This window comes from Hetaerina americana, unplaced genomic scaffold (assembly GCF_022747635.1).
Source record: "Hetaerina americana unplaced genomic scaffold, ioHetAmer1.1.p SCAF_6, whole genome shotgun sequence".
In the NCBI taxonomy this organism is placed as follows: Eukaryota; Metazoa; Arthropoda; class Insecta; order Odonata; family Calopterygidae; genus Hetaerina; species Hetaerina americana.
The window spans coordinates 66,174,311-66,198,584 of record NW_027287205.1 but is presented as its reverse complement, the minus strand read 5'-3'; the positions used below and the strand labels follow the sequence as shown (position 1 = coordinate 66,198,584).

General features: G+C 37.5%; 1 protein-coding gene across 1 annotated transcript; it reads right to left on the bottom strand.

Annotated features, from left to right (window-relative positions):
• Positions 1 to 8,231: 8,231 nt before the first annotated feature.
• On the bottom strand, positions 8,232 to 22,418 carry LOC139695183 (alpha-tocopherol transfer protein-like). Its single transcript, XM_071593854.1, has 6 exons — positions 22,267 to 22,418; positions 19,558 to 19,714; positions 17,160 to 17,415; positions 13,182 to 13,292; positions 11,477 to 11,585; positions 8,232 to 8,908 (listed from the first exon to the last, which is right to left on the bottom strand). The coding sequence occupies exons 1-6, from the start codon at positions 22,388 to 22,390 to the stop codon at positions 8,754 to 8,756; spliced, it is 912 nt and encodes a 303-aa protein (XP_071449955.1). The 5' UTR covers positions 22,391 to 22,418; the 3' UTR covers positions 8,232 to 8,753.
• Between the last annotated feature and the right edge of the window lie 1,856 nt (positions 22,419 to 24,274).

The window sequence follows — 24,274 nt, the reverse complement described above, 5'->3', positions numbered from 1 at the left end:
TTTCACCCACCAAAGGAGAAATAGACAATACACAAGGAAAGGAAAGGACAGTGGGTTAGAATTCATACAACATCATACAGGAAAGGAACAGTGCGTTTCGTGGCACGCATAGCCAGAAGAAAGAGATGAGCCACATTGGCCAAATACACATTCAAACACGAAATCCCGCCAAACGGCGAATAAATACTCATATATACAGAAACAGATATAAGGAAAAGGGATAGGAACACATATAAAGGACGAACACAATAAAGGTGGGGAAGGCGGAATCGAACGGATCACAAGAGTAAAAATATCTCCTCAACCGGGACTCGAACACCGGATCTTTCCACTTGCCGGGCGGATGCTCTTAACCACTTGAGCTATCGAGGATAGTCAATTTACCCTGAGATCCGTGGGTCTAATATGTCGCCAAGCGCTCCGATTCTTTCAGCCAAGAGATGGCGTCAGGGGGCAGTTTCACCCACCAAAGGAGAAATAGACAATACACAAGGAAAGGAAAGGACAGTGGGTTAGAATTCATACAACATCATACAGGAAAGGAACAGTGCGTTTCGTGGCACGCATAGCCAGAAGAAAGAGATGAGCCACATTGGCCAAATACACATTCAAACACGAAATCCCGCCAAACGGCGAATAAATACTCATATATACAGAAACAGATATAAGGAAAAGGGATAGTGTATCTGTATTTGGCCAATGTGGCTCATCTCTTTCTTCTGGCTATGCGTGCCACGAAACGCACTGTTCCTTTCCTGTATGATGTTGTATGAATTCTAACCCACTGTCCTTTCCTTTCCTTGTGTATTGTCTATTTCTCCTTTGGTGGGTGAAACTGCCCCCTGACGCCATCTCTTGGCTGAAAGAATCGGGGCGCTTGGCGACATATTAGACCCACGGATCTCAGGGTAAATTGACTATCCTCGATAGCTCAAGTGGTTAAGAGCATCCGCCCGGCAAGTGGAAAGATCCGGTGTTCGAGTCCCGGTTGAGGAGATATTTTTACTCTTGTGATCCGTTCGATTCCGCCTTCCCCACCTTTATTGTGTTCGTCCTTTATATGTGTTCCTATCCCTTTTCCTTATATCTGTTTCTGTATATATGAGTATATATATATATATATATATATGTGTGTGTGTGTGTGTGTATATATATATATATATGTATATATATACATATATATATACATATATATATATATATATATGTATATATATATGTGTGTATATATATATACATATATATATATATATATATATATATATATAAAATATCTTCGAAATGGAACGCTCTTCGGCGACACACAAATATATAAAAAACACAGATGTAGATTTTTAGAATATAGAGACACAAAGAAAGGACACTTACAATTTGTTATTTTACGTTTCGACAGCACGGCTGTCGTCTTCAGAATGGCGTTCTCGGGGAAGAGCGGAGAGGATGTGCGGGGGAGAGGTGGGGGAAGGAGAGGTAAAGGGACCAATAGGAAATGAACAAGGGGGTGGGGGGGATATGTAGGCAGCCAATTGATGCATTCAGTGGGCTTGGTTCAGCCCGGGCGGTTTGAATGATTGGGCCACCCAGATATGCGCCATCTCGCGGGTTCTCACTTCTATTATACTCGCAGATTTGGGAAGGATTTCAATAACCGAAACAGAGAAGCAGTCGTCAAAAGATTGGTTGTGGGAAGCGGTGTGAGTAGGGGGGGGGTAATTAAGAAAGGTGGGAGATTTGGTGGAATATCGGTGGTTATTCATGCGGAGGGAAAGTGCGGTCGTGCATTCGCCCACGTAGAAGGCAGGGCAGAAGTTACATATATATATATGTATGTATATATATGTATATATATATATATATATATATATATATATATATGTATATATATATACATATATATATATATATATATATATATATATGTATATATATAACGTTTGCCTAACATTCTCCCCTCAATTACAGCCGTCAACATCCCGCTGCCGGTCAATACCCCCTTCAGCCACTTTTCCTGCTTCCATAGGATTGCTCCCAACAAACACCTCTCTTCGCCCACCATACCAAGTACTTCCACGTTTGTTTTCTTCTCTGTCCATTTCACTTTCTCCATTCTTCTACACACCCACATTTCAAAAGCCTCCAGTCTACGTCTATCCTCCTGCTTCAACGACCACGTTTCCGCGCCGTACATACCTGTAGCTATGCTCCATATCAAAGTTTTTACGAGTCTTTTCTTAACATCCTTACTCAACGTCCCTCTCATGAACTCCCTCCTCCTTGTGAAAGCCTCTTTGCCTAGTGCAATTCTTCTCCTTACGTCCCTACTACTTTGACCGTGTTGGTCCAAAACACAACCGAGACACGTAAACTGTTCTACCTGCTCTAGTTTTTGCCCTCCTATTTTCATGTTAAGCTTAGCCTTTTTCTTTCGAGAAAATCGTAATTGTATCTATCTAAAATCATCGTTTTATTAATACTGATTTTCATCCCATACCTGTCGCACTGAATTTCCAATTCACTCAGCAATGCTTGCAGCCCCTTGGCTGACTGACAAACTAAAGCTTGGTCATCAGCAAAGCTAACTGATTTTATGAATTCCCCGCCCACCTTCATTCCTACCTCCAGTTCTTCCCATGCCTCTTTAATCATTTCCTCTGCATACAGGTTGAACAGCAACGGTGATAATGGGCAACCCTGCCTTACACCTCTTCCTAACACTGCCCACCGGACTCGCCGTTCCCCACTCGCACCTGAGCAGTCTGAGACATGTACAGGTTGCGGATTAGCCTCCTTTCCCTCCAATCTATTCCTATTTTCTGCAATATACTCATTAGTTTTTCCCAATTCACTCTATCAAACGCTTTGCTGTACAGCGCACCGATTTCACCCTTCCTCTGCAGACTTTCCATATCCTCGCACTGCGTCTTCCACCATGCTTCTTTTGCTTTATTTGTTGCCCGCCTCAATTTATTGCTCAATTCTTTGTACTTCATTTTGCCTAATTCTGTATTTATATTCTTCCATATTCGCCGCTCATCCATCTTTGTAATCATCTCATCCGTGATCCATGGTTTCCTAGTTCTTTTAGCGTTAACGGTTCCAATAGTGTCTTTTGCGGCTTTAGACAACCCTTCCTTGATCATTTCCCATTTTTGTTCGATAGTACTAAGCCCTTTACCATCCTCCATGATTTTCTCTACCGCCTGTTTGTATTCCTTCCTTTTCAACCCATTTAATGCTTCTACATTCCATATTCTAACTCGCCGCCCCTGCCTTATCTTTTTGAAACGGACGCTACATTTCATTACAACTAAATTGTGGTCAGAGTCCGCATCCGCCTCCGGGAAGCTGTGGGAATTCATCACACTGTTCCTAAACCTGTGTCTAACCAGGATATAATCTAGCTGATACCTTTCTGAGTCACCTGGCATTTTCCATGTATACCTGCGTCTTTTGTGGTGTCTAAACCAAGTGTTGGTGATGACTAACCCCTGTCTCCTGCAGAACCCAACTGCTTTCTCCCCGCGGTCATTCCTCGTGCCTAAACCGTAGTCCCCGACCTAGTCACCATCTCTTCCTTCGCCTACCGTCGCATTCCAATCCCCCATCACTATCAAATGTTTCCCTGCATGAACACACACGATTATGTCCTCTAACTGATCGTACATCCTATCGACCTCTTCTTCCTTATGGTTGCTCGGTGGCATGTATACCTGAATAATAACTAAGTTCATCGGTTCTGCTTTTATCTCCACTAGTAGTATTCTATCTGTTACCTGCTCTATGTTGACTACGCTTCTCCCTACCTCTTCATTTAATACTATGGCAACCCCTCGTTGGCTCTCGTCCCCACCGCTGTATATTATTCTATACTTATCACTCCAGTAATGCCCGCTATCTTTCCATCTCACCTCGCATAGACCTAAAATATCTATATTTCCCCTTTCCATCTCTCGCTTAACATTCTCCAATTTCCCTGTCCTCATCATTGTCCTAACATTCCACGTTCGTATTCTAACTAATTTGGTCTTCTTCTCCTGCGTCTTCTGTCCTGCTGCTGCTGCTGGTTTTCCCTTGCAAGGGTTTCGTTGGATGACGACCGCGGAAGCCTTGCCTCCCCCGCTGCCGGGCACGACACACGGCCGATTGGGCCGAGCCCCGTGGTTGCCAGGACTCAAAATATCTCTATTGTCCATCATATTTTTCTTGGGAATGATAATTGAGGTGGTTTCCCGTTGCCTTCCTCAATAGTGTTTTTAACGTGACACCATCACTTACTGGCCGCCCCACTGGGGTCAGACGCCATTGCAGCCGCCTCACTGAGGAACAGACGCTGCGTGGACTACCTTTCGTCTGGCTCCTAACCTTCGACCTATCTGGCATGGGTGACCCTACCAGGAGCAATTTTTATTACTCCCGCCAGCACAGCTCTAGGGGTCATCGGAACGCACAAGCCCTTCCACCACGTCAAGGTTGTAGTCCGGGGAGGGATATTATATATATAATATATATATATATATATATATATATATATATAGTATATATATTATATATTTACATAATTATATATATATATTATAAAATTATATTTATATATATAATTATATATATATTTTATATATACAACAGCAGATGTGGATTTTTAAACCATAGAGACACAAAGAAAGCGGAGAGGATAGTAGGGAGAGGTAATATTGCAGAGCTTCTAAGTCTTCTTTGGAGGGAATGGAGGCATACAGAGATGTAACGTCTATCATGGCCATGAGAATGGTCGTGTTTTGCGGAATTGGGATTGAGTGTGGCCGTTCCAGAAAGTGTTGCGAATCTTTGATGTAAAAAGGGTGTGAAGTGGCTATTGGTTGAAGGTGGTGGTCTATTTATGCGGAGATTCATTCAGTGGGTGAGTTGATGCTGGAGACAAAAGGGCGTCCGGGGTTATTGGTTTTGTGGATTTTGGGTAGCAAATAGAAATGGGGGGTCTTAGGATTGGGTGGCGAAAGAATGAATATATCTTTTAGACCGACCTTCTTTGGGAACAAATTTGGATAGAAAAGAGAGAATATCCTTTTATAACAATAACAACACCCAAACGGTTGCCACCTGTACCTCAAAAAATATTATATATTGCCCCTCCTGTAACTTCTGCCCTGCCTTCTATGTGGGCGACTACACGACCACACTTTCCCTCCGCATGAATAACCACCAGTATTCCTCGAAAGCTCCCACCATCCTTAATTATCCCATCCCTACTCACACTGCTTCTCACAATCAATCTTTTGATGACTGCTTCTCCATTTTGGTGATGGAAACCCTTCCCAAATCTGCTAGTATAATAAAGGTGAGAGCCCACAAGATGGGGCATATCTGGGTGACCCAGTCATTTAAACCATCTGGGCTGAACCAAGCCCACTAAATGCATCATATGGCTGCCTACATATCCGTCCCACCCCCTTGTTCATCTCCTATTGGTCCCTTATCTCCCCTTCCCCCACCTCTCCCCCACACATGTCCTCTCCGCTCTTCCCCAAGAACGCCATTCTGAAGACAACGGCCGAGCCATCGAAACATTAAAACAACATATTGTGAGTTTCCTTTCTTTGTGTCTCTATGGTTAATATATATTATATATATGTATATATATAATTTATATAATATATATATTATAATGTAGAAATATATATAATATTATAATATATATATATATATATATATATATATATATATATATATATATATATATATATATATATATATATATATATATATATATATATATAATATAATGTAGAAATATATATAATATTATTATATATATATATATATATATAATATTATATTATAGGGCTCTCTCAAACTCCCAGGGTTTTTTGTTGACCCTAATCATTCCTGGAAAAGCCATGTAACTGCAATCTCCAAAAAAGTTTCCAAGAAACCCTTCCTGATCAGTAGACTTAAAAGCTGTGTTCCTGAGGAACATTTGAGAGTTACCTACCTGTATTCCACCTTTTTCCAAAGTCACCTAAGTCATTGCCTAAGGCTTTAGGGACATGCAAGTGATACAAAAGCTCTGATTATGTTACAAAAGAAAGCAGTTAGGATCAGGAGCTCTGGCTATCATCATCACTGTCATCCACTATTTGTCAGGCTAAGTGTTATGACATTCTTTAACATATATATTTACCAGTGCTCAATTCATGTCATAGATAATGTATACAACTTTGCAGTAAGAGGCAATATGCACAGCCATGATACAAGATCAAGAAATATGTAAGAAATTGACAAATGCAGATTGTCCTAAACCTTCAACCAGTCGAATAACCTTGCCTTAAAATTCTACAATAAACCATCCCACACTGCAAAAGAAACTACTTATAATAGGTTCAAAACTGCAGTTGAGGATTGGTTGATTTCAAACCCCTTGTATTTTCTAAGTGAATATTTTTAACTTGACTTCTCAAGAGTGAAGTTATAATATATGTGTATCTCTTCACCATGGTAATGAATGAATGTATTTATACGTTTTTCTTTTGAAAAAATCCTTTGTGGCAAGTGCTACTCTTTGACGATTAGTGATCCAAGGGAATTCAAAGAAAGAAATAGAAGGAAAGTGGCAGAATGCATGAGAATCATTGACGACTGGAAAGAACAAAGCAGACTCACGTTATCTACAGAACAAAAGTGAATGTATTGTCTTCAGAAGCACAATAAAGTCGAATTCCACTGCCAAAATTTATGGACAGTAAATAACTAGGGCAATTAAGTACCAGTACCTCTGAATATATAGGGACAGCAAGCTGACATTTCATAGTGTCAACTACACCCATGAGTCAAGGTTAAAAAGATATTTCATGCAGTACAAAGACACTGTTGAAAATGATTTGGGCTCAAATTGTTATTTGATACTTAAAACTGTAATGAAACCAATTTTTATATAGGGGCGAACAATCTGGGGAAATAAGGCTGCGCACGGCAAGATTGTAAGTACACTGCAGGAGGTGCAGCATATCTGCCTGATCCCCATGATGCATTGCTACAATACACATAGCATGATAGCCCAAAATATCATTGCCATTGGACCTCCACTCAAATATGTTGTTTTAGAGTGTGTTGTCGTGGAGAAGTACAAATGGGGCATGGTAAACACATATCTTGGTACAGAAGTGGATAACCTGGAATGGCAAAGAGGAACTACTCTTAAAAGGGCACTCCAATAACAGAAATGGAGGGGGGAAAGAAATGGTTAGAATCTGAAAACAGCAGACATCTTTAAGATTTTCCCACACTTAGAAACAATGAAAAGTTTAGGGATTAAATAAGAAGTAAAATGCACCAAATAATAACCAAACCAGGCATATCTTGCCAAGATATGAAAAAAGAAAATTGGGAATTATGAGATATGCAGACTATGGGATACATTTAAACAGAATAACTACTTGCGTTGAATTTGATGTATGGAGGCTTATATTGTGGCATGAGATGGGGTATTGGGCAGGATCACTCACAGAAATGATACATTGCTGCATAAAGAGCAAAATGTATAATAAACTACATATTAATTAATTAAAGGAATCAATAAGTGACAAGAAAAAGAGAAGAGTCATGAAGACTAAGGCAATAGTGCCAGGAACTAGATCAACCCAGAAGAAAGAAGGCCTCCTGTTAGAGTGAAAAAAGTAAACAATTTTTCCTAGATAAATGTGAAGAAGAAAGACTATGGTATCAAACAATACTAAGCAAGGGTGCACAAATAAGACTACACACTACTATATATGACTTTATACTGCAACTCTAGACACACAGTAAAGATATGTATAACTAAAAAAAATATATTTAGCCAAAAGCAATTTGTGTGAACAATAAGTAATAACAATAACCATAGATATAAATACAAGCAATGTAACATTTTAAAGCAAGCACACAGTTAACATAGTCTAAATCTAGCACATGGTTAACATCTGGCTAATTGATAGCCAGAAAACCACATAAACAGATACTAAAGCAACACTGGTACAAAATAATAATAAATGCAACCTTAGACCTAAGACTTATAAGCTTACTCAAGAACCCTCAGTATGCAGACAATTTCATTGCATTATAATCGTAATAAACACAGCAAATTCTATGAATGAGCCATGAAATTGAATTAAAATGATATTACCTTTAGAAATGAAGAATCAACAAACATCAAGGCTACAGGTGATAGTCAGTGAACCCACTTAATGAAATCAGTAGCGTTGGTTTTATAGTATTTTAATCTTTACATTTCTCAAGTGAAGTTATGCAGTTTGTGAACAATTGGGTAAACCCCAGTGCTTTTGTCCAATTTTACAAATCAACAGGATATAAATACAATAGCATTACCAAAAACAATCATATACAGAAAGAGACCAATTATAAAAACCATTTATATAAATATTTTTAAGGTCACTGTACAAAAGTTGCAACCACACCTGTGCAGGTAAAACATAAATTCTCCATTTTCATGGAGTGACAAGTGCGAATAAAAGTTGATTAAGAACTTCTTCAGAGTAGTGTATTTCTTGTAAGGTGCCAAAACCTAGGCCAGTAGACTTTTATTTCAGCTGGATTAAGTTATTTCACCCAATGTCATACTACCACTCATGCCAAAAGTTTGAAGTTGTTTGCACATAGTGCAAAGGGATGTTTTTGCTATCCATTTCCTCATTCATTGCCATTGCAACTCCATTACAAAATGGTATACTGAAGTGAAATAGATCAAATGAACCTTTTACACATTAATCTATTGTAAGTTTCCTAAATGAACCCTCCATTCCAAATATTTCCCCATGCCCTTTTGGCTGTCCTGGTCGTTTTGATTCATCTGCTTTTGCTGTCTTTTCCAAAACTTGAAGGAATTCTGCATTCTCCCCTACCTTCTTTCTGATTTCACCTGAAATTAAGCCTTTTTGTAAATTCATATTACAAAATTAAAAATGGAATATCATTAACCATATAATCAACCATATAGTTAAAGTTGGTAGGAGAGGTAACCTTGATCTACAGAGCAAAGGAGAGGGAATATCACTGCATAAGTGTTTGAGTTCAGATGAGCAAAATAGAAAGACATCATTATGCAGGAGAGTAAGAGCAGCTATTATGGAAATTGTGCCCCTATCTGCCCCTGTATGAGTACTAGATAAATATCCTTTGCAATTATCCATTGGCTCCTTTATTCTTGAGCATTCATGTACATCACCCCGTACAAGGGTATTCTAATTTCTACTTTTGCACTGAAATAGTGTGGTTTTGTGAGTGTTGCTGATGCCAAATCTCTGGGGGCTTAGGGAATTGGAGAAGTTGATATCTCTCTTATAAAGGGTATGCTTACAGAAAAATCATGCGACCAAGAGTTTCATTATTGCCAGGTTTAACATGTAACCTGATGTCTTTTCATGATATAAAGAAAAATGGTTTAGATTATGTGATAAGTAATGGTTCCTTGAGTGTCCTATGCCAATGTTACCATAAAGGTAGCCATTTTTAAGGTGGTAGATATGATGCAAAGAAGAAAAAATTTAAAATAAAGGAGAAGCAGTAATGGCAATAGACAGCAGTTTTGGATCAAAGGGAGGCAATTCATTATTGTGGCACAAAAGTTTTAGGAATGGGCAAATGAATGCATTTTACAATTACATAAGAATATCTTGCCCTTATGCATCATTGAAGGATGATGTGTATTCAGATCAGCTTTGATATTTTAAGGATGGGATAGCAGACTAAGTCCAGTATGTCTGGAGGTTGAAGGAAAGTCTTTGTGGCTTACATCAGACAGCTAAGAACAGGCAAGAGTACTTAAAACTCTGGCATAAAAGTTGGCCCTGGTGGTGGTAGGATAATGTTCTTGCCTGGCAACCCAGAAGGTGCAGGTTCAATTCCCACCTAGGTAGGTCTTCCTCCACCCAGGGCTTGTGTGCATGTAATTTTCTTCAATTTAATATCTATGTGTAAGGTGGAAGAAGGGGCCATAAAGTCTCAATCTCTCCCAATTAATTTGTCAAATAAAATAAATAAATAAAACTAAAGAAGAATAATAAATAAAGAAAACATAAAGAATGTGGTTGGCACCAATTTGCCCATTGGTGCCAACCACATTCTCCATCTGTGTGTTTATTTCAATAATGGTATCAATTGAATCTTAACTGTTTTTGAGGATGCATAATATGATTGGGGGGAGAGAGGAAAAATTGGCGAATTTAAAGAACACCATTCCAAGTCTTGGAAACAAAAAAAACATTGGACCTATTAGTGATGCTTTGTCAATGAATATTTAAAGAGTTTCAGAGGGAGGTATCAAGATGGATCAGACGTCCTACATTGTGCAGATCCTAGAGAATTTGATATGAACCAAGCCAAGTCTATATTCACCCTTCAAAGTTTATTTTAAAAGAAAAAGTACACAAGATATTAAAGGGTCCTTAGAAGCTACAAAAAAGTTCACAACGATTCCAACTGGTAAAAATGAAAGCAGTAGCTACATCAATGACTGATGCAGAACACATTACTATTGACAGTAAGGGTACCATTTAACTTGAAAAGAAAAAAGGAACCTCAATGAGTCAAAGAATATAGACATTTGGTGTCCATTTTTTTTAAGGATAAAGGAGAACACTTTAAGATTGACCAAAAATATGCACCATCCGTGCATACATTTTGGGCATAGGCCTTTTGCAGATTATTACAAATATTGTGCCACTGTTGTTAGTTTGGCATACTGAAAGACTGACTAAAAACATTTGAGGAAGTACTGAACTGTTTTGCTGCAATACTTAACAAGGGGAGGGTTTAGAAATATGCTATAAGTATATCAGTGCTATGTATTTTTTATAATTTATATTTCTTTGCTTTTATTTTGCATTTTTGTCCATTTATTTTTTGGTGAACAACAGATTAGTTGTTATGTAAAGTGATTATTTCAGAGACTATTTTAAAATTTCAATTATTGCCTCCCTCCCCTCCTTGGGCATACTACTACAGTTCAAACCTTTGACTAGGCATGCATTTGGTTTCTATAAGCATGCTCCGAACCAGGCTTGAACCTTGCTCACTTGGAAATATCCTTCTCATCAGTTCCCCATCCTAACACTTGTGCTATGTCATTCTTCCTTCCCTTTCTCCTACTCTCACCCACCCATCTTGTCTATCAATAGTGCTGTTAGTCTTGTCCCTTTCAATGTAAATGGAAGCTCTGGCGCTCATATATCCAAAACAAACCATCACTGCCTTTGTTTTTGCATTTTTTCCAAAGTAATGCAAGTAGCCCTTTTCTTTTACTTATTTATTTATTTGGCATTGGTGCGAAAACAGCGCAATTTGGCATCGGACTATAAACAATGATATCAATGGACACAATTACAATTTCCCAAGCCTTAGGTGGAGGGAAACCCACCATGGTTGGAATCGAACCCATAGGCTTTGAGTTGGCAGAAAAGGACGTTACCCTGCTGCTGGTTCAACTCACCATGAAGTATCTCAACAGATTTAGAATTTCCACCTAAGTCTTTTGGTAAGATCTCCTGAGCAACATATTCATGAAGAGTTTCCATGTGTCCAGGTTTATGGAATTGTATCTGGAAAATATTCAATGTGCATAATATTAATTAAAATAATAATGAATTAAATTAGATGACAACTATTTTTCAGTGCATCTAATTGGTGCCTACATTGCCATCTCAATTGTTTTTATATTGCAATAAAACTTCTCAACCCATTCCTTCATTTCATACCAATCCGAATCTACAACAGCTTTTAATATGATATCAGTTCCTCCAGTCTCTACCTTGATTCCCCAAATTTTCTTCAAATTTGTCCACTCTAAGATGATTATTTCTAATCAAACAAATGAATTCTGGTATTACCCATCTCTATATAAAGTTTCTACTTTTATATTTAAGGGTCTTTCTTCTTTTTAGCGGTTACTCAGCATTCTCCCCATCTAAACATCTTTGCAAATGTCATTGCAATCCTCATATTCAAAGCCTCGATCCCTAATCATGAAGCATATTTCTACTCTCCATGTTTTCCCTAAGCTTTCAATATTTTCTTCTTCCTGGTGGTGACCATTCTGAGTCCTTGGCTATCATTTCTTATTCACTCTTCAAACATGGACTTACCACTGGAAAGCTCATCTGTGAAATCATTGTGCCACATTCTTTTATGCCCATTAATGGTCTAATATTTTGATATGTTTGCGTTCTGACTCGGTTAATTTAATGTCTAAGGATATTTAATTTCCCATTCCTCCTTAAAACCAGGGATATAAGGGGTGGTGGATATCCACCAAGTGGTGGTGGATACTTACTGTGCTGATTGACCTGTCATTTTGGTGGGCACTGAGCCATAAAATAAGTCTAGTTTGATAAATTATACAATGAATGCCTGTAAGTATAAATACATTTTTTGCTGCATTAATCAGGCTTTTTAGGGTCCCTCAAATCTACATAGGGGATCTATGACCATTTATTGCTGCATAATCCCGCACTGATTTCCGCATAGCTATTTGCCCTACTTACCAAATTTCTTTTGAAAATTCCTTGAAACTTCTGGAACTTAGCCTACAGTCCCCTTAGTCTTTATTTTTGACCGATGTCCTTAATTTGCTAAGAACAACTGAATCTAACCAAACAAATTCTCCTGTTCAAGTAACTTCCTCATGAATAAGTGTATAAAATATATTCCTAACATTCATTATTCTTGATGTAATTCAAATAAATATTCTTCCTCAGTTTCCTCTAACTCTTTATTATTTCCAAATGGATCTTCCCTGCTCTCTATCACAAATTACCTTCTAACATGAATTACTTCTGCTATTATTTACAACCCAAACTCATATTGCTGGACCCAAACTGATCTCAATTCTATTTCAAATACACATCTTAAAATTAGCTGCTGACTTGATATTCTCTTCATAAAGTTCTCCAAAGGTATTTATTTTCTTCTTCATCTTCTGAAATTTCCATTTTATTCTGAAATCGGCCTTTCCACCACAGAAGTTTGGTTTTGCTTTATGATCCACAATTATTTTTTTAAAAGATTCTTCCAAAAACTTGGTAAAAATACATCAAGGACATTACTTCATGATTCAATGTATACATAATAGGCTAGGACTATCACAGCGTTTTTGAGAGGTTTATTATCAGCAATGATGAAAAAGCTGAATCACTCACCATATCCATTATTTCACCCTTGAGGAAAGGCTTAAGCATGGCATATATTTTGTCCACTATTGGTTGAGCATTTATCACATGGATTTGTTTTAGCCGAATGGGCATGGCTTCCTGGTAATATGCAAGGAAAAAATTTCATCAAAAGAAGGTATAGGAAACACACCAACAAGTAAAAATTCCAGGTAATCATAACAGAGCTAATGGCATCCTTTATAAAGTAATACATGGGCATAATTAATTACTATATACTCATGCCTTTCAGTAACATAGTGCGTATTACAGTTAAATTCAATTCTGCACTTTAATTGAATTGCTATTAGTATTGCAAGGAATTGAATAATGATATTTCTATCATTGAAGGCCAATGGGTTTATCAGAATCTCTGGATGATGATGAATATTTATTCAGCGTCAATTTACTAACTGTCAGAGAATTTAATGATCACTGGACAGCTTTATCCTAATTGAAAACGTAAAAGATTTATGCAGTTTATACCATCAAAACCAGCCAAATACGGCATACAAATTTGGTGGATTTGTGATGCCAAAAATGTATTCCCTAGGCAAGAAAATATTTATGCAGCAAAAAAACTAACAATAAAATAAAAATCAAGCAGAAAGTGTAGTTAGAGAACTTGCAGTTCCATTCCACAAAATTGGCAGAAATATAGACATGGACAATTTTTTTACTACTCTACCTCTTTCTAAATTCGTAATTTTGTGGAAACCAACAAATTTTGGTAATTTGCAGATAAATAAGCCATACATTCCAAAAGTAATGGTCCCACACCAGTCAAGAGAGCCATATTCTGCATACTATTCTGCATATTACTGCATTTGGGATTCACAAAAAAGTAATGCTCTGCTAATATGTGCCAAAGAAAAACAAAGCAGTTATCTATCTATCATTAACAATACGTGTAGACATGGCTGTTCACGACAATGCTAAAAAGAAGCTACATAAAATAAATAATAAATAACATATTATAATAAATATAAAGCAGGTGCTGATACTATAGAACAGGTGATTACAAGGTACATGCCACAATATCACTCATTTAGATGTCCACAAATCATGTCCTTCAATAGGCTCAATATTAACAGTCTGGCTTCATACATTATTTATTATGACAATAATTTGCCAAGGAAAACCAACCAGCAAAGTAAATGTATGCAACAGCTGTGCAAAGAGCTTGCAAGACAAGAAATTGGGAACAGATTTCAAAATTAAGTAAGTGACATGCCATTACAACAATAAAATTGCAATAGAAAGTGTGATCAGGCAAAAGATCATATCTCTAGAGGTTTCAAGTCATGGAAATTTTGTGGATGCATCTGGTAGGATCAAAATAACTGGTCACTATTACATTTGTCCAAACCAAACAATCAGAAAAAGAAGGAAAACGAGGAAAAGTTTCAGCCAATGTGCACATCCGGTTTGCGATTACACAGCGTAAATTTCTTAAATGTCAACAGTGTATTCATGAACAAATGCTTACTAATAATAATTTATTGTGTATGTAATTGTTGAGCATTGACCCCCACTTATCTCAATCAATAATAAATCAACAAAAACAATTATGACACACAAATGTATTCTTTGAATGGTGAGTACTCAGTTGTGGCTGGAACATAGCAATCTTTCAAAGCTTCAAATTTTGAGGAAAAAAAATATTAAAAATTTGTTCCAAGCATTTTCTGGCTCAAAAGAGATAAAATAAAGATGATTTGGATGTTCAGAGTGGAATGTTAATTTTTCAATTAGTTTCCAACAAAAATCTACCATAATGGGAACCCGTTCATGAACGCATAGGTTTATGTAACACCATCACTCAAAAGACCACCCCACTGGGGTCAGGTGCCTTGGTAGCCACCTCACCAAGGAATAGATGCTGTGCCAACTACCTTTCATCTGGCTCCTAACCTTCAACCTATCTGGCATATAGAGGTGAGTTTTCTCTTCTCCATCAGAGTAAGAAACTCTGTTTTTGTGTCATTTGTTATTATGTGCCTATGACAGGCACTTTTATTGAAGCCAGCATTATCAATTTGGACTTTCCAGAACCAAATTCAGAGAAATGCAACAGAAAGAATACTGCAACCGGTTTCGACATAGTTTACCATAATATAACTATATCGAAATCAGTTGCAGTAAATTAATATTTGTGTGATATAGCAGTGTTTTTATTTCCTTTTCATTATGAAGGAGTTCCACAAGGTTACATCATCCACCATTGCATGCAAATTCAGTCACTTTGAATGATATGAGATATGCAATTGCCCTTCACATTTTTACCTCTCCTCAACTTATTTCTCTCTCATTTTATGCCTTTTTTTTTAAGGTAATCTACCGGTTAAGGTAAGGTTAGGTTTTTGGATGGACACAACTACCAAACAAATATTTTATTACTCCAACAGAACACAAAATCCATCATCCTACTCTATATCAGGTCCCTCTTCATCTCTGAGTACTTTCTTCCTCCCTTCATCCCGTCCAACATCCTTATCCTATTCCTTCCCTTTCCTCTTTTGCCCAACATTCTACCCTCTATCACAGTCTTCAACATCCCACTGCCGGTCAACACCCCCTTCATCCACTTTTCCTGCCTCCTTAGGATTGCTCCCAACAAACCCCTCTCTTCGCCCACCATACCAAGTACTTCCTCATTTGTTTTCTTCTCTGTCCATTTCACCTTCTCCATTCTTCTCCACACCCACATTTCAAAAGCCTCCAATCTACGTCTATCCTCCTGCTTCAATGACCACGTTTCCGCACCGTACAGAGCTACGCTCCATATCAAAGTTTTTACGAGTCTTTTTTGACATCCTTACTCAAAGTCCCTGTCATCAACTCCCTCCTCCTTGTGAAAGCCTCTTTCCTAGCGCAATTCTTCTCCTTACGTCCCTACTACTTTGACCGTGTTGGTCCAAAACACTACCGAGATACGTAAACTGTTCTACCTGCTCTAGTTTTTGCCCTCCTATTTTAATGTTAAGCTTAGCCTTTTTCTTTCTAGAAAATCGCATAACCTTTGTTTTATTAATATTGATTCTCATCCCATACCTGTCGCACTGAATTTCCAATTCACTCAGCATGTTTGCAGCCCCTTGGCTGACTGACAAACTAAAGCTTGGTCATCAGCAAAGCTAACTGCTTTTATGAATTCCCCGCCCACCTTCATTCCTACCTCCAGTTCTTCCCATGCCTCTTTAATCATTTCCTCTGCATACAGGTTGAACAGCAACGGTGATAATGGGCAACCCTGCTTTACACCCCTTCCTAACACTGCCCATCCGGACTCCCCGTTCCCCACTCGCACCTGAGCAGTCTGAGACATGTACAGGTTGCGGATTAGCCTCCTTTCCCTCCAATCTATTCCTATTTTCTGCAATATACTCATTAGTTTTTCCCAATTCACTCTACCAAACGCTTTTTCGAAATCTACGAAACAGGCAAATACCTCCTGGTTGTGTTCTATATTCCTCTTGATTAATAATCTCATTACTGCAATGGCATCATGCGTACCTCTCCCCTTCCTAAACCCAAACTAATCATCCCCTAAGTAATCATTTGCCCTACTCTCTATCCTTTTGTTTATGATCCTGAGAACAACTTTAGCTGCGTGGGATATGAAACTAATTGTTCTATAGTCCTCACATGACGAAGTAAGGTTAATACAAAAGAACTGAACAAATATGCATGCATCATAATGGTTATGATAGTATAGAGCAACATTTTTCACAGGAGCAACAGCAACACAAAGGTAAATTAGTTACTGATGGATTTTATCGACCTTTTTGAGCATTAAAATGAACATTTGAACAAATTCATTACATTAATAACGCTTCTTATAAGATTACATAATTAATTAGACAATAGGATTAATTTTAAGGGTTTTGACTTCCTACTAAACTCTTGTTTACGTAAAGGTTATGGGCAAAATTTAATAGAGCTTCCTCAGCTCTGCTAATAACTTACCTGAACATAAACTAGGAACTTCTTAACCAATGGGATATTTATCTTTGGTATATGTGCAAGTGTCAATCCTTTGGCATCTAAAACCAAAACATATCCCGGGAGTTTACTTTCTACCGTGAGATTTACATCTGTTATCATTAGGAATGCCTTTAAAGAATTATCAAAGTCATACAACTGTGGATCATAGTTTGCCAGGCTGGCAAAGTATACACGATATCCTCCTTTTGGTGTGGCTTCCGGAACTCTAACAAAGTTTCTGAAAATAAAAATCATAGGAATGTTGATTTTCTCTCAATGAAAAATAATAACAAGAGTAAAAAGTGGCAGAGTAAGAATATTGTTCTGTTTTTTAATAAGAAGTAAGTAGGACTGATATTTTAGTAGCGTTAAGTAGTACATATTTCCCAAAATTCAATTACTTGTATGGCACCATTACAACCTTTTGCATATTTTTTGAGCCTAGTATTTTATGCACTGAATGGTTGAGGCCTTAACTTTGTAGAATTCCATTTTTAACTTAGGAAAAATAATATCTTTGCTTTCTACAAAATTAACTTTAATCGTCGACCAGTTTCGTTACACTGTAACATCATCAGGACTAGTCCTGATGATGTTACAGTGTAACGATACTGGTCGACGATTTAAGTTTATTTCGTAGAAAGCAAAGATATTATTTTTCCTAAGTTAAGTCCTAGTATTTTATTTCAATCCAAAAAAGTTTCATTTGAATACATTTATGCAAATAGATAAATGAAACGCAGTGAAACCTCTCATCATAGAAACATCTTTTAGTAAGACAGCCCACTTCATGGCTTTAGTTGGTAGGGAATGGAAATATTTTCATAAAGCTAATGTATTAGGTGAAACTTTAGACCTAGTGTAGTGGACAAGATTAAGTTTGATAAGATATCCATTAAAGCTACAAGTATGAATGAATCAAAACTATAGCAGTCAACCCAAACATTGATAATTAAAGGTGAAAATAGTGTTCACTCTTATCTTAAGTCATATGAAATAATCAAATTTAGGGTAACAAAACCAGTCCCTTTCCCAATGCCACTTGCATTTCCCCAAGATATTCTGGAAGCTAGGAAATCAGCCCTCTCTCAGTAATTCAGTGCATAAAGAGTAATAGTTTCCATTGCTCTAGCTCCTTCATTTCTTACTATCTAGGCGTCCTCCTTTCTCCATCCTCTATTCATAAGATTATATCATGCCTTCCATAATTCTTTGGTCCTTCTTTTCTTCTGTCCTACAATTTCCAACCTCTCCACTCTTTTCCAAATATGCTCTTTGCTCTTCCACTCCATATTTCCAAACCTTTTGAGCCTTCTTGCTGGTAGTTTAATATCAATATTGACCGCCATGACTGTACCTTGGATAAAATCATACCTTATCTTGTGCCTCATTGTTTCCCCACACATCCACCTCATCACCCTCATCTCAGCAATTCATCCTCATCCTTCTCCCAAGGCTCATAAAGACCTTCCACCAAATAGCATTACAGTTCTCTCCAAGCACCTGTATAACTTTCCTTTCATCTATCAGTCCACCTTCCTGTTGCACCGTACCCAGTTAGCTTTCTGTTTTTGCTCCTCTAATCCTCACCCCCTTCTCTCCCGATGGTTTTCGCCATTCCTCCAACTTCTGTTCCTCTGTTGCTCAAGACTCTTTATAGAGAGCTAAGTCATTTGCAAACAGGGTACTCCATAGTGATCTGCTCCTTGCCTTCCTTACAAGCATGTTCATAGCTAGATTGAGTTGGTATGGGCTGAGACCCGATCCCTTAAATAGCTGAACTTAGTGGATAATTCTTTTACCCTTGAAAAAGTGGTCAACATTTTTATTCCTGAGTAATATGAGGACACCAGGAGACTACATATTTTTCTTACTTAATGCCTGCTTCCTCATGCCCTTCTTTCACTTAGTGCTCAAAGCTAAAAAACTGAAATTCAGGCATATATATTGGTCTTTGCAGATTAATCCTACTAAGAGCTTTCAATGTGCTTTTTAGCTTACAACTACAAGTTATCAATAAAAAACCAACTACAGTCTTCAACCTAAAGGTCTGCTTGAGAGGTGAAGATAGAGTTCACTCAGCAATGAGCCCGACGGCATGTGAAATTCACACATCAGGGTAGGAGGGCCAGTTCCTTTCCCTGTGCTAGCTACAGTTTCCCAAGAATATCTGTTCCTCAAAAAATCATACAGCTTGGGTTAAACTGAGGGTACCTGAAGCATGTCCAGGAATTGAACCCACTATTCTTCATATAAATCTCAAAATAAAACTTTCCAACTATTAGTCACCTAAAATTTCTTATAGGTACCACACTTTAGGAGACTTAAACTGTAAAGCAAGAAAATGTACTTAACTCTTTCTCACTGAATCTTAACTTACACTGTATCAAAAACCTTTTGAATCTCTGGCTTCATAGGATTATAACCTGAAAACAATTCAGGAACTGCAGCTCGAATGGTGTAATACTGATCAATGGTTTTTTTTGTCCTCTCAAGACTGTTATAGCAAGCATGGAGAAATGTTGACAGCTGCTCATCTGTGAAAATTAATTAAAACAACAATTCAATACCCAATTCATGCTCAAATCATTACAAGAAATATCAACATGGTAGACGTATATCTGTTATTGTTCTCTTTAGGCTGGATTAGGCATATTTTTCAAAATCTGGTGACCTTAGCAGGCTTGTGTGCCTCCACAAATTATTTTACCATGCTCAAATCACCTGTCTTTTTTAGCTGATTTTCTTCCTCAGTAAAGTGGTGCTTAAATAATCTTGCACAAATACAGATAGCATATTAGAGAGAGCCCCTGGTTTTCTCCACTAAACTACTTTCACACAACCTCTCACAAAGCCTTCAGACATCCACCCTTTCTCTCTTGAGACTTCATGAACCCCAAGAGGAGACATCATTTGACAGTTTTCCTCTTAAAATATTATACATGGTGGTAGGTCCCTTCCATCAGTTGTGATACTTAGCATACAATTTTTTTATTTCCATTGTCTGTGCTTTCGACTGAAACTGATCTTCTTGTCCACCACTCTTTCACAGATGGAGAACTGGGCCTGCCAAAACAGATTAGTGTTAGGACTGTCTAGAAGTACTCAGAGAAGAGGGATTCATACATGGCTGGCATTTGTGAGAGGAGGGAGAGATGGATGTTTAAATCAGGGTGAGAAAGAGTGGGGATTGATGACAGAGGAGATGGAAGGATGGTGGGGAAAGAATATAAATGGAGAAAAAGGAGGCAGTTGCTATGGTCTTTGGGTGAGGCTATATCACTATGGTCACTGAATAAAAGTTGTTCTATTTCTTTTGCTTCTCTTAAAAAAACTAAGTTCTCTTTCCACTTATACTGCATATCCCACATATGTGGTCAGCATAATCAGTTTCACCGCATGGGGACTGTTACCACTGTCATGGATGAATGATAATATGCTGACAACTAAGCATATTATTTTCATACAATAGTGGTAGTTTCTGCATACTATTCTGCAAAAACCTTAACCTCTTCATCATCTGCAGTAACTAGCCAGCTCTTGAGTGGTAATTTGCCCTCAAAATTTTCATTTCACATGCAATCTTACTAGCTTCTGTGGTGTTCTTATGAAATTTGAAAGCTTAACTGAGACTTTGTTTTTTCCCACAAATATGATGACATGTACTTCAAGTTCCAAGTGAGAGGTATAATTGAGCCCTGAAACACTAAGCAAGATTTTAAGGTTTTGAGAGATCAAGGGAGCTGTGTTCGTTTAAGTTGAACACCTTTTCTATCTATGTTGTGTTTTTCAGCCATTGAATGGTGTCCATTGGCACAATCATATTCTGCTAAGGCAATTTTAGCGGTTGCACTGTAGTTTCTACACTGTGGGGTCTTTATTTGCTGTATTGTATCCCTCTTCTTCCTAAAATATTCATTTTTATTACTGTAAATGTCTCTAAATTACAGCACATGACTAAGAAATAAATTTATCTTTCCTAACTATCACATAGCGTGGAGCAGTTTAGCAGGTTGAAATAAACGACACAAGGTTCACTCAATCCAGAAAGAATATTAAGTTTCTGATGCCATTTATTTGATTTCAGCTGATTTTCAGCTGATTAAAGCTATAATTATGATCTGTCCATAAACATTGTAAAAAATGTTATCGACATTGTAGCATAATTGTACCTCTACGATTCTTACTTTGTTTCCTCAGGCAAGGCAATAGTGTAAAAGGTAACAAAATAATTCGACAAATTATAAACATGTGGATTTGGAATATTCTGACTATGTCAATGAAAGGGAACTCATCCTGATTTACACCAATACACGGTACCCTGCAAGTAACTGCTACTGCTGTATGGTACACCACAGTAAACACGCTAAAGCCAGATTTGATTAGTGAGGTTAGAGCTCATTAACACTAATTGCAAGCACAATGTCATGTGAAATTCATGCATTGGGGAAGGGGATCATTTTCATTGCCTGTGCCACTTATGATTTCCTATAAAGATGGGGTACCCGAAAAATCACACAGAATGAGTGGAGTGAGTCCCAGAGGCATCTTTGAGAATTAATCTTGGGCCCTTTAGTCAAAGGCCCAATGAACTACCATACCCCCAAGTTATAAATATTTATTTTGAATTTGATATACGTAATGAGATAGAATGCATGACCACAAGAGGTTTGAAGGTTAGCATTGAAATATTGGAGGAATTCTTATTCCATGAAGATTGTCTTACTAGAATCGCTATAACTCAACAAGACCAATAATATTGGCATAAATCATGTGATTCTTTCCTCATTTGAGCTTTCATTCCTGAATAGCTCTCTGCAATATGGGGAAAAAATGAGCTTCTCAATTTTTCCCAAGCAGCAAAGCTTCAATTTCTCTCAGCAACTGATAAACTTCATTTTGATAATGAATTTAAGCCTCATGCTAATAAGCTCCTCAAAACTAAAATTGCTCTTGAGGCAAGGAATCAACAACATATATACTAGAGACAGGTGTCCTTCTTTTAATCAAATGAAATTGTCTTCAGCACTGAATTCCAGAAGTTTTAATCCAGCACACCACTCAGAATAAATGAAATGGTTCTCCTCACTTGTGATCGGAGGGAGATGAGGTTGCTTTGGCAGCCATTCTCTCAGGTGGCGTATGTCATCATCATGGGTTGTCATCTTTTGTGCATTTCCATTGGAGATAGAAGCTTGGACTTCAACAGACATGGTTGGTGGTTAATAAAGTTCAAACAGGGGGTCCTGTAAGTACAAAGTAGATGAAATAAAGTGAAGTGTGGCTTAATAGTTGGGTGCTGCTCTGTAGGAAAAGTAAGAATATTCAAGTTTCACAATTCAAATAAAAACCCTCTCCTCAACAAGTAAACCAAATGAATTTCCTCAAAGCTGATCTTCAATTGGCAACAAAAACAATTAAAGCTTCACGCTTTATAAAATTCAAAGTATAACTATACTTGGATGACCCTGGGCAATAGTAATATAGTCTCGCTGAATTTCTCTTGGCCAAGGTATCAACAGTTGGCAGAACATTTATAAGTAATATATAAAAATAATACAGTAGACTGTGAGGAATAAATGGCGAGCTTAACTTTGCACAATGTAGTTCAGGACTTGACTATTTCAAATAGAAAACTTGGAAATATAGAAAATGGCAAGTTGGAGTTAATTTTGGTTAAGGAACTTTGCTTAGCAAAATAACCTCCAACTGCTTTGCAACATTGCATGCCATTTTAACCAGATATTTTCACAAAATGCACTTATATTTAAATATTATAATCCATTTTGACCCTTAATGTTGCTGGTCAAAATATGAAATTAATCTTTAATATGAGCTGCGTCCATTCCTCTGAAATTTTTTTTCATTCTTAGTTTGAAAATTTTGGTTCATCAATCAAAAAAGCTTCCCTGGATGCAGAACTGCAAAAATGGAGTCACCACATTATAAAGTTAAGTCTTGTGTTTACCGATTCTGTTTATAGAGCATATGTCCATGCAAAATATATCAAAATATCTTTCGCCTAAAGACCCTTAAGTAGGCCTTAAGTATGTTTCGTATACAATCTAGCGGCGGAGATGCAGTATTAGGTTCATAGTACACATAAGCAGTATGTGCAGTATACTATCAGTTGTATGGAACGTCATACACAATTTTGGATGAAAATAGTCTAACGAGCCAGACCTTCGATTGTAAAAAGATATTTAATTGAATTATTACTCAATCAGAAATAACAGATCGAAAAATTAAGGAGATTTAATTGTCGAATAACAGATTTGGCGAAAACGATTTCATAAATAGTCCAACTGGGAAAATCATCAATTTGGTAACGGTATGTCTCTTTGGCCTTCGGCGGCTGTTTTCAAAATGAAATATCTCATAATATGGCCTCACATCCCATGCTGCCACTGAAGTTCTTCATATATGGAATGAGTGGGCGATTTTCTGCTTTTAGCACGGTGCTATTCGGCAGCGTTCAAAAGAGATCATTGAGGAATTGTACATTTTCTACGAGTCAATGAGACTAGCCGCGGTTTTCAAGCGAGGGGTTAGATGGAATAGTTTTCCTCATTTTGAAGATTTGTGGCCACCATGAAGAATATTCAAAAAATAATTTATCAGTTCACTGAGCCTTGGAAATTTAAGGTAAAACTTAAATGTAAAATGTTCAACTTCACAAAAATAGTGGTGGCATACGATAGAATTCCGTAAATAATAATAAAAATATATTGTCTATGTATTTTCATTAATGATGTGTTTCAACGACGTATGATTTGGAGTGATCATGAGGATGAGCGACGAATCATCTCTCGAAAGACATTGAAATCATTCAAAGTTAATTACCACGACAAAATCATTTACAAATTAAACGCAAGTTTTTGGCGGAGCCCAATAAATGTAAAACATCGCTGTGCGCATCGCGTGAATTTCTTGGTTGCCCAGCATTGCCGTATTTTCCGATCGATAACGCGCACCCTATGTATAAAGCGCGCGCACCCATGACCTCTGAGAGGGCCGAAAGCTCGAACAATTTACCGTGTGAGTGTCCTTTTAAATGTTGCTATTCTATTTGTGATCTATTGTGCCGTCCCATTGTG

Coding starts and splice junctions, on each gene's coding strand:
- LOC139695183 (XM_071593854.1), bottom strand. CDS start 22,390: ATGTCTGTTGAAGTCCAAGCTTCTATCTCCAATGGAAATGCACAAAAG. Junction 17,416..19,557: donor CAAAAGGTTTTTGATACAGT/GTAAGTTAAGAT, acceptor TTTTATTTTCAG/AAACTTTGTTAGAGTTCCGG. Junction 11,586..13,181: donor AGGGTGAAATAATGGATATG/GTGAGTGATTCA, acceptor AATATTTTCCAG/ATACAATTCCATAAACCTGG.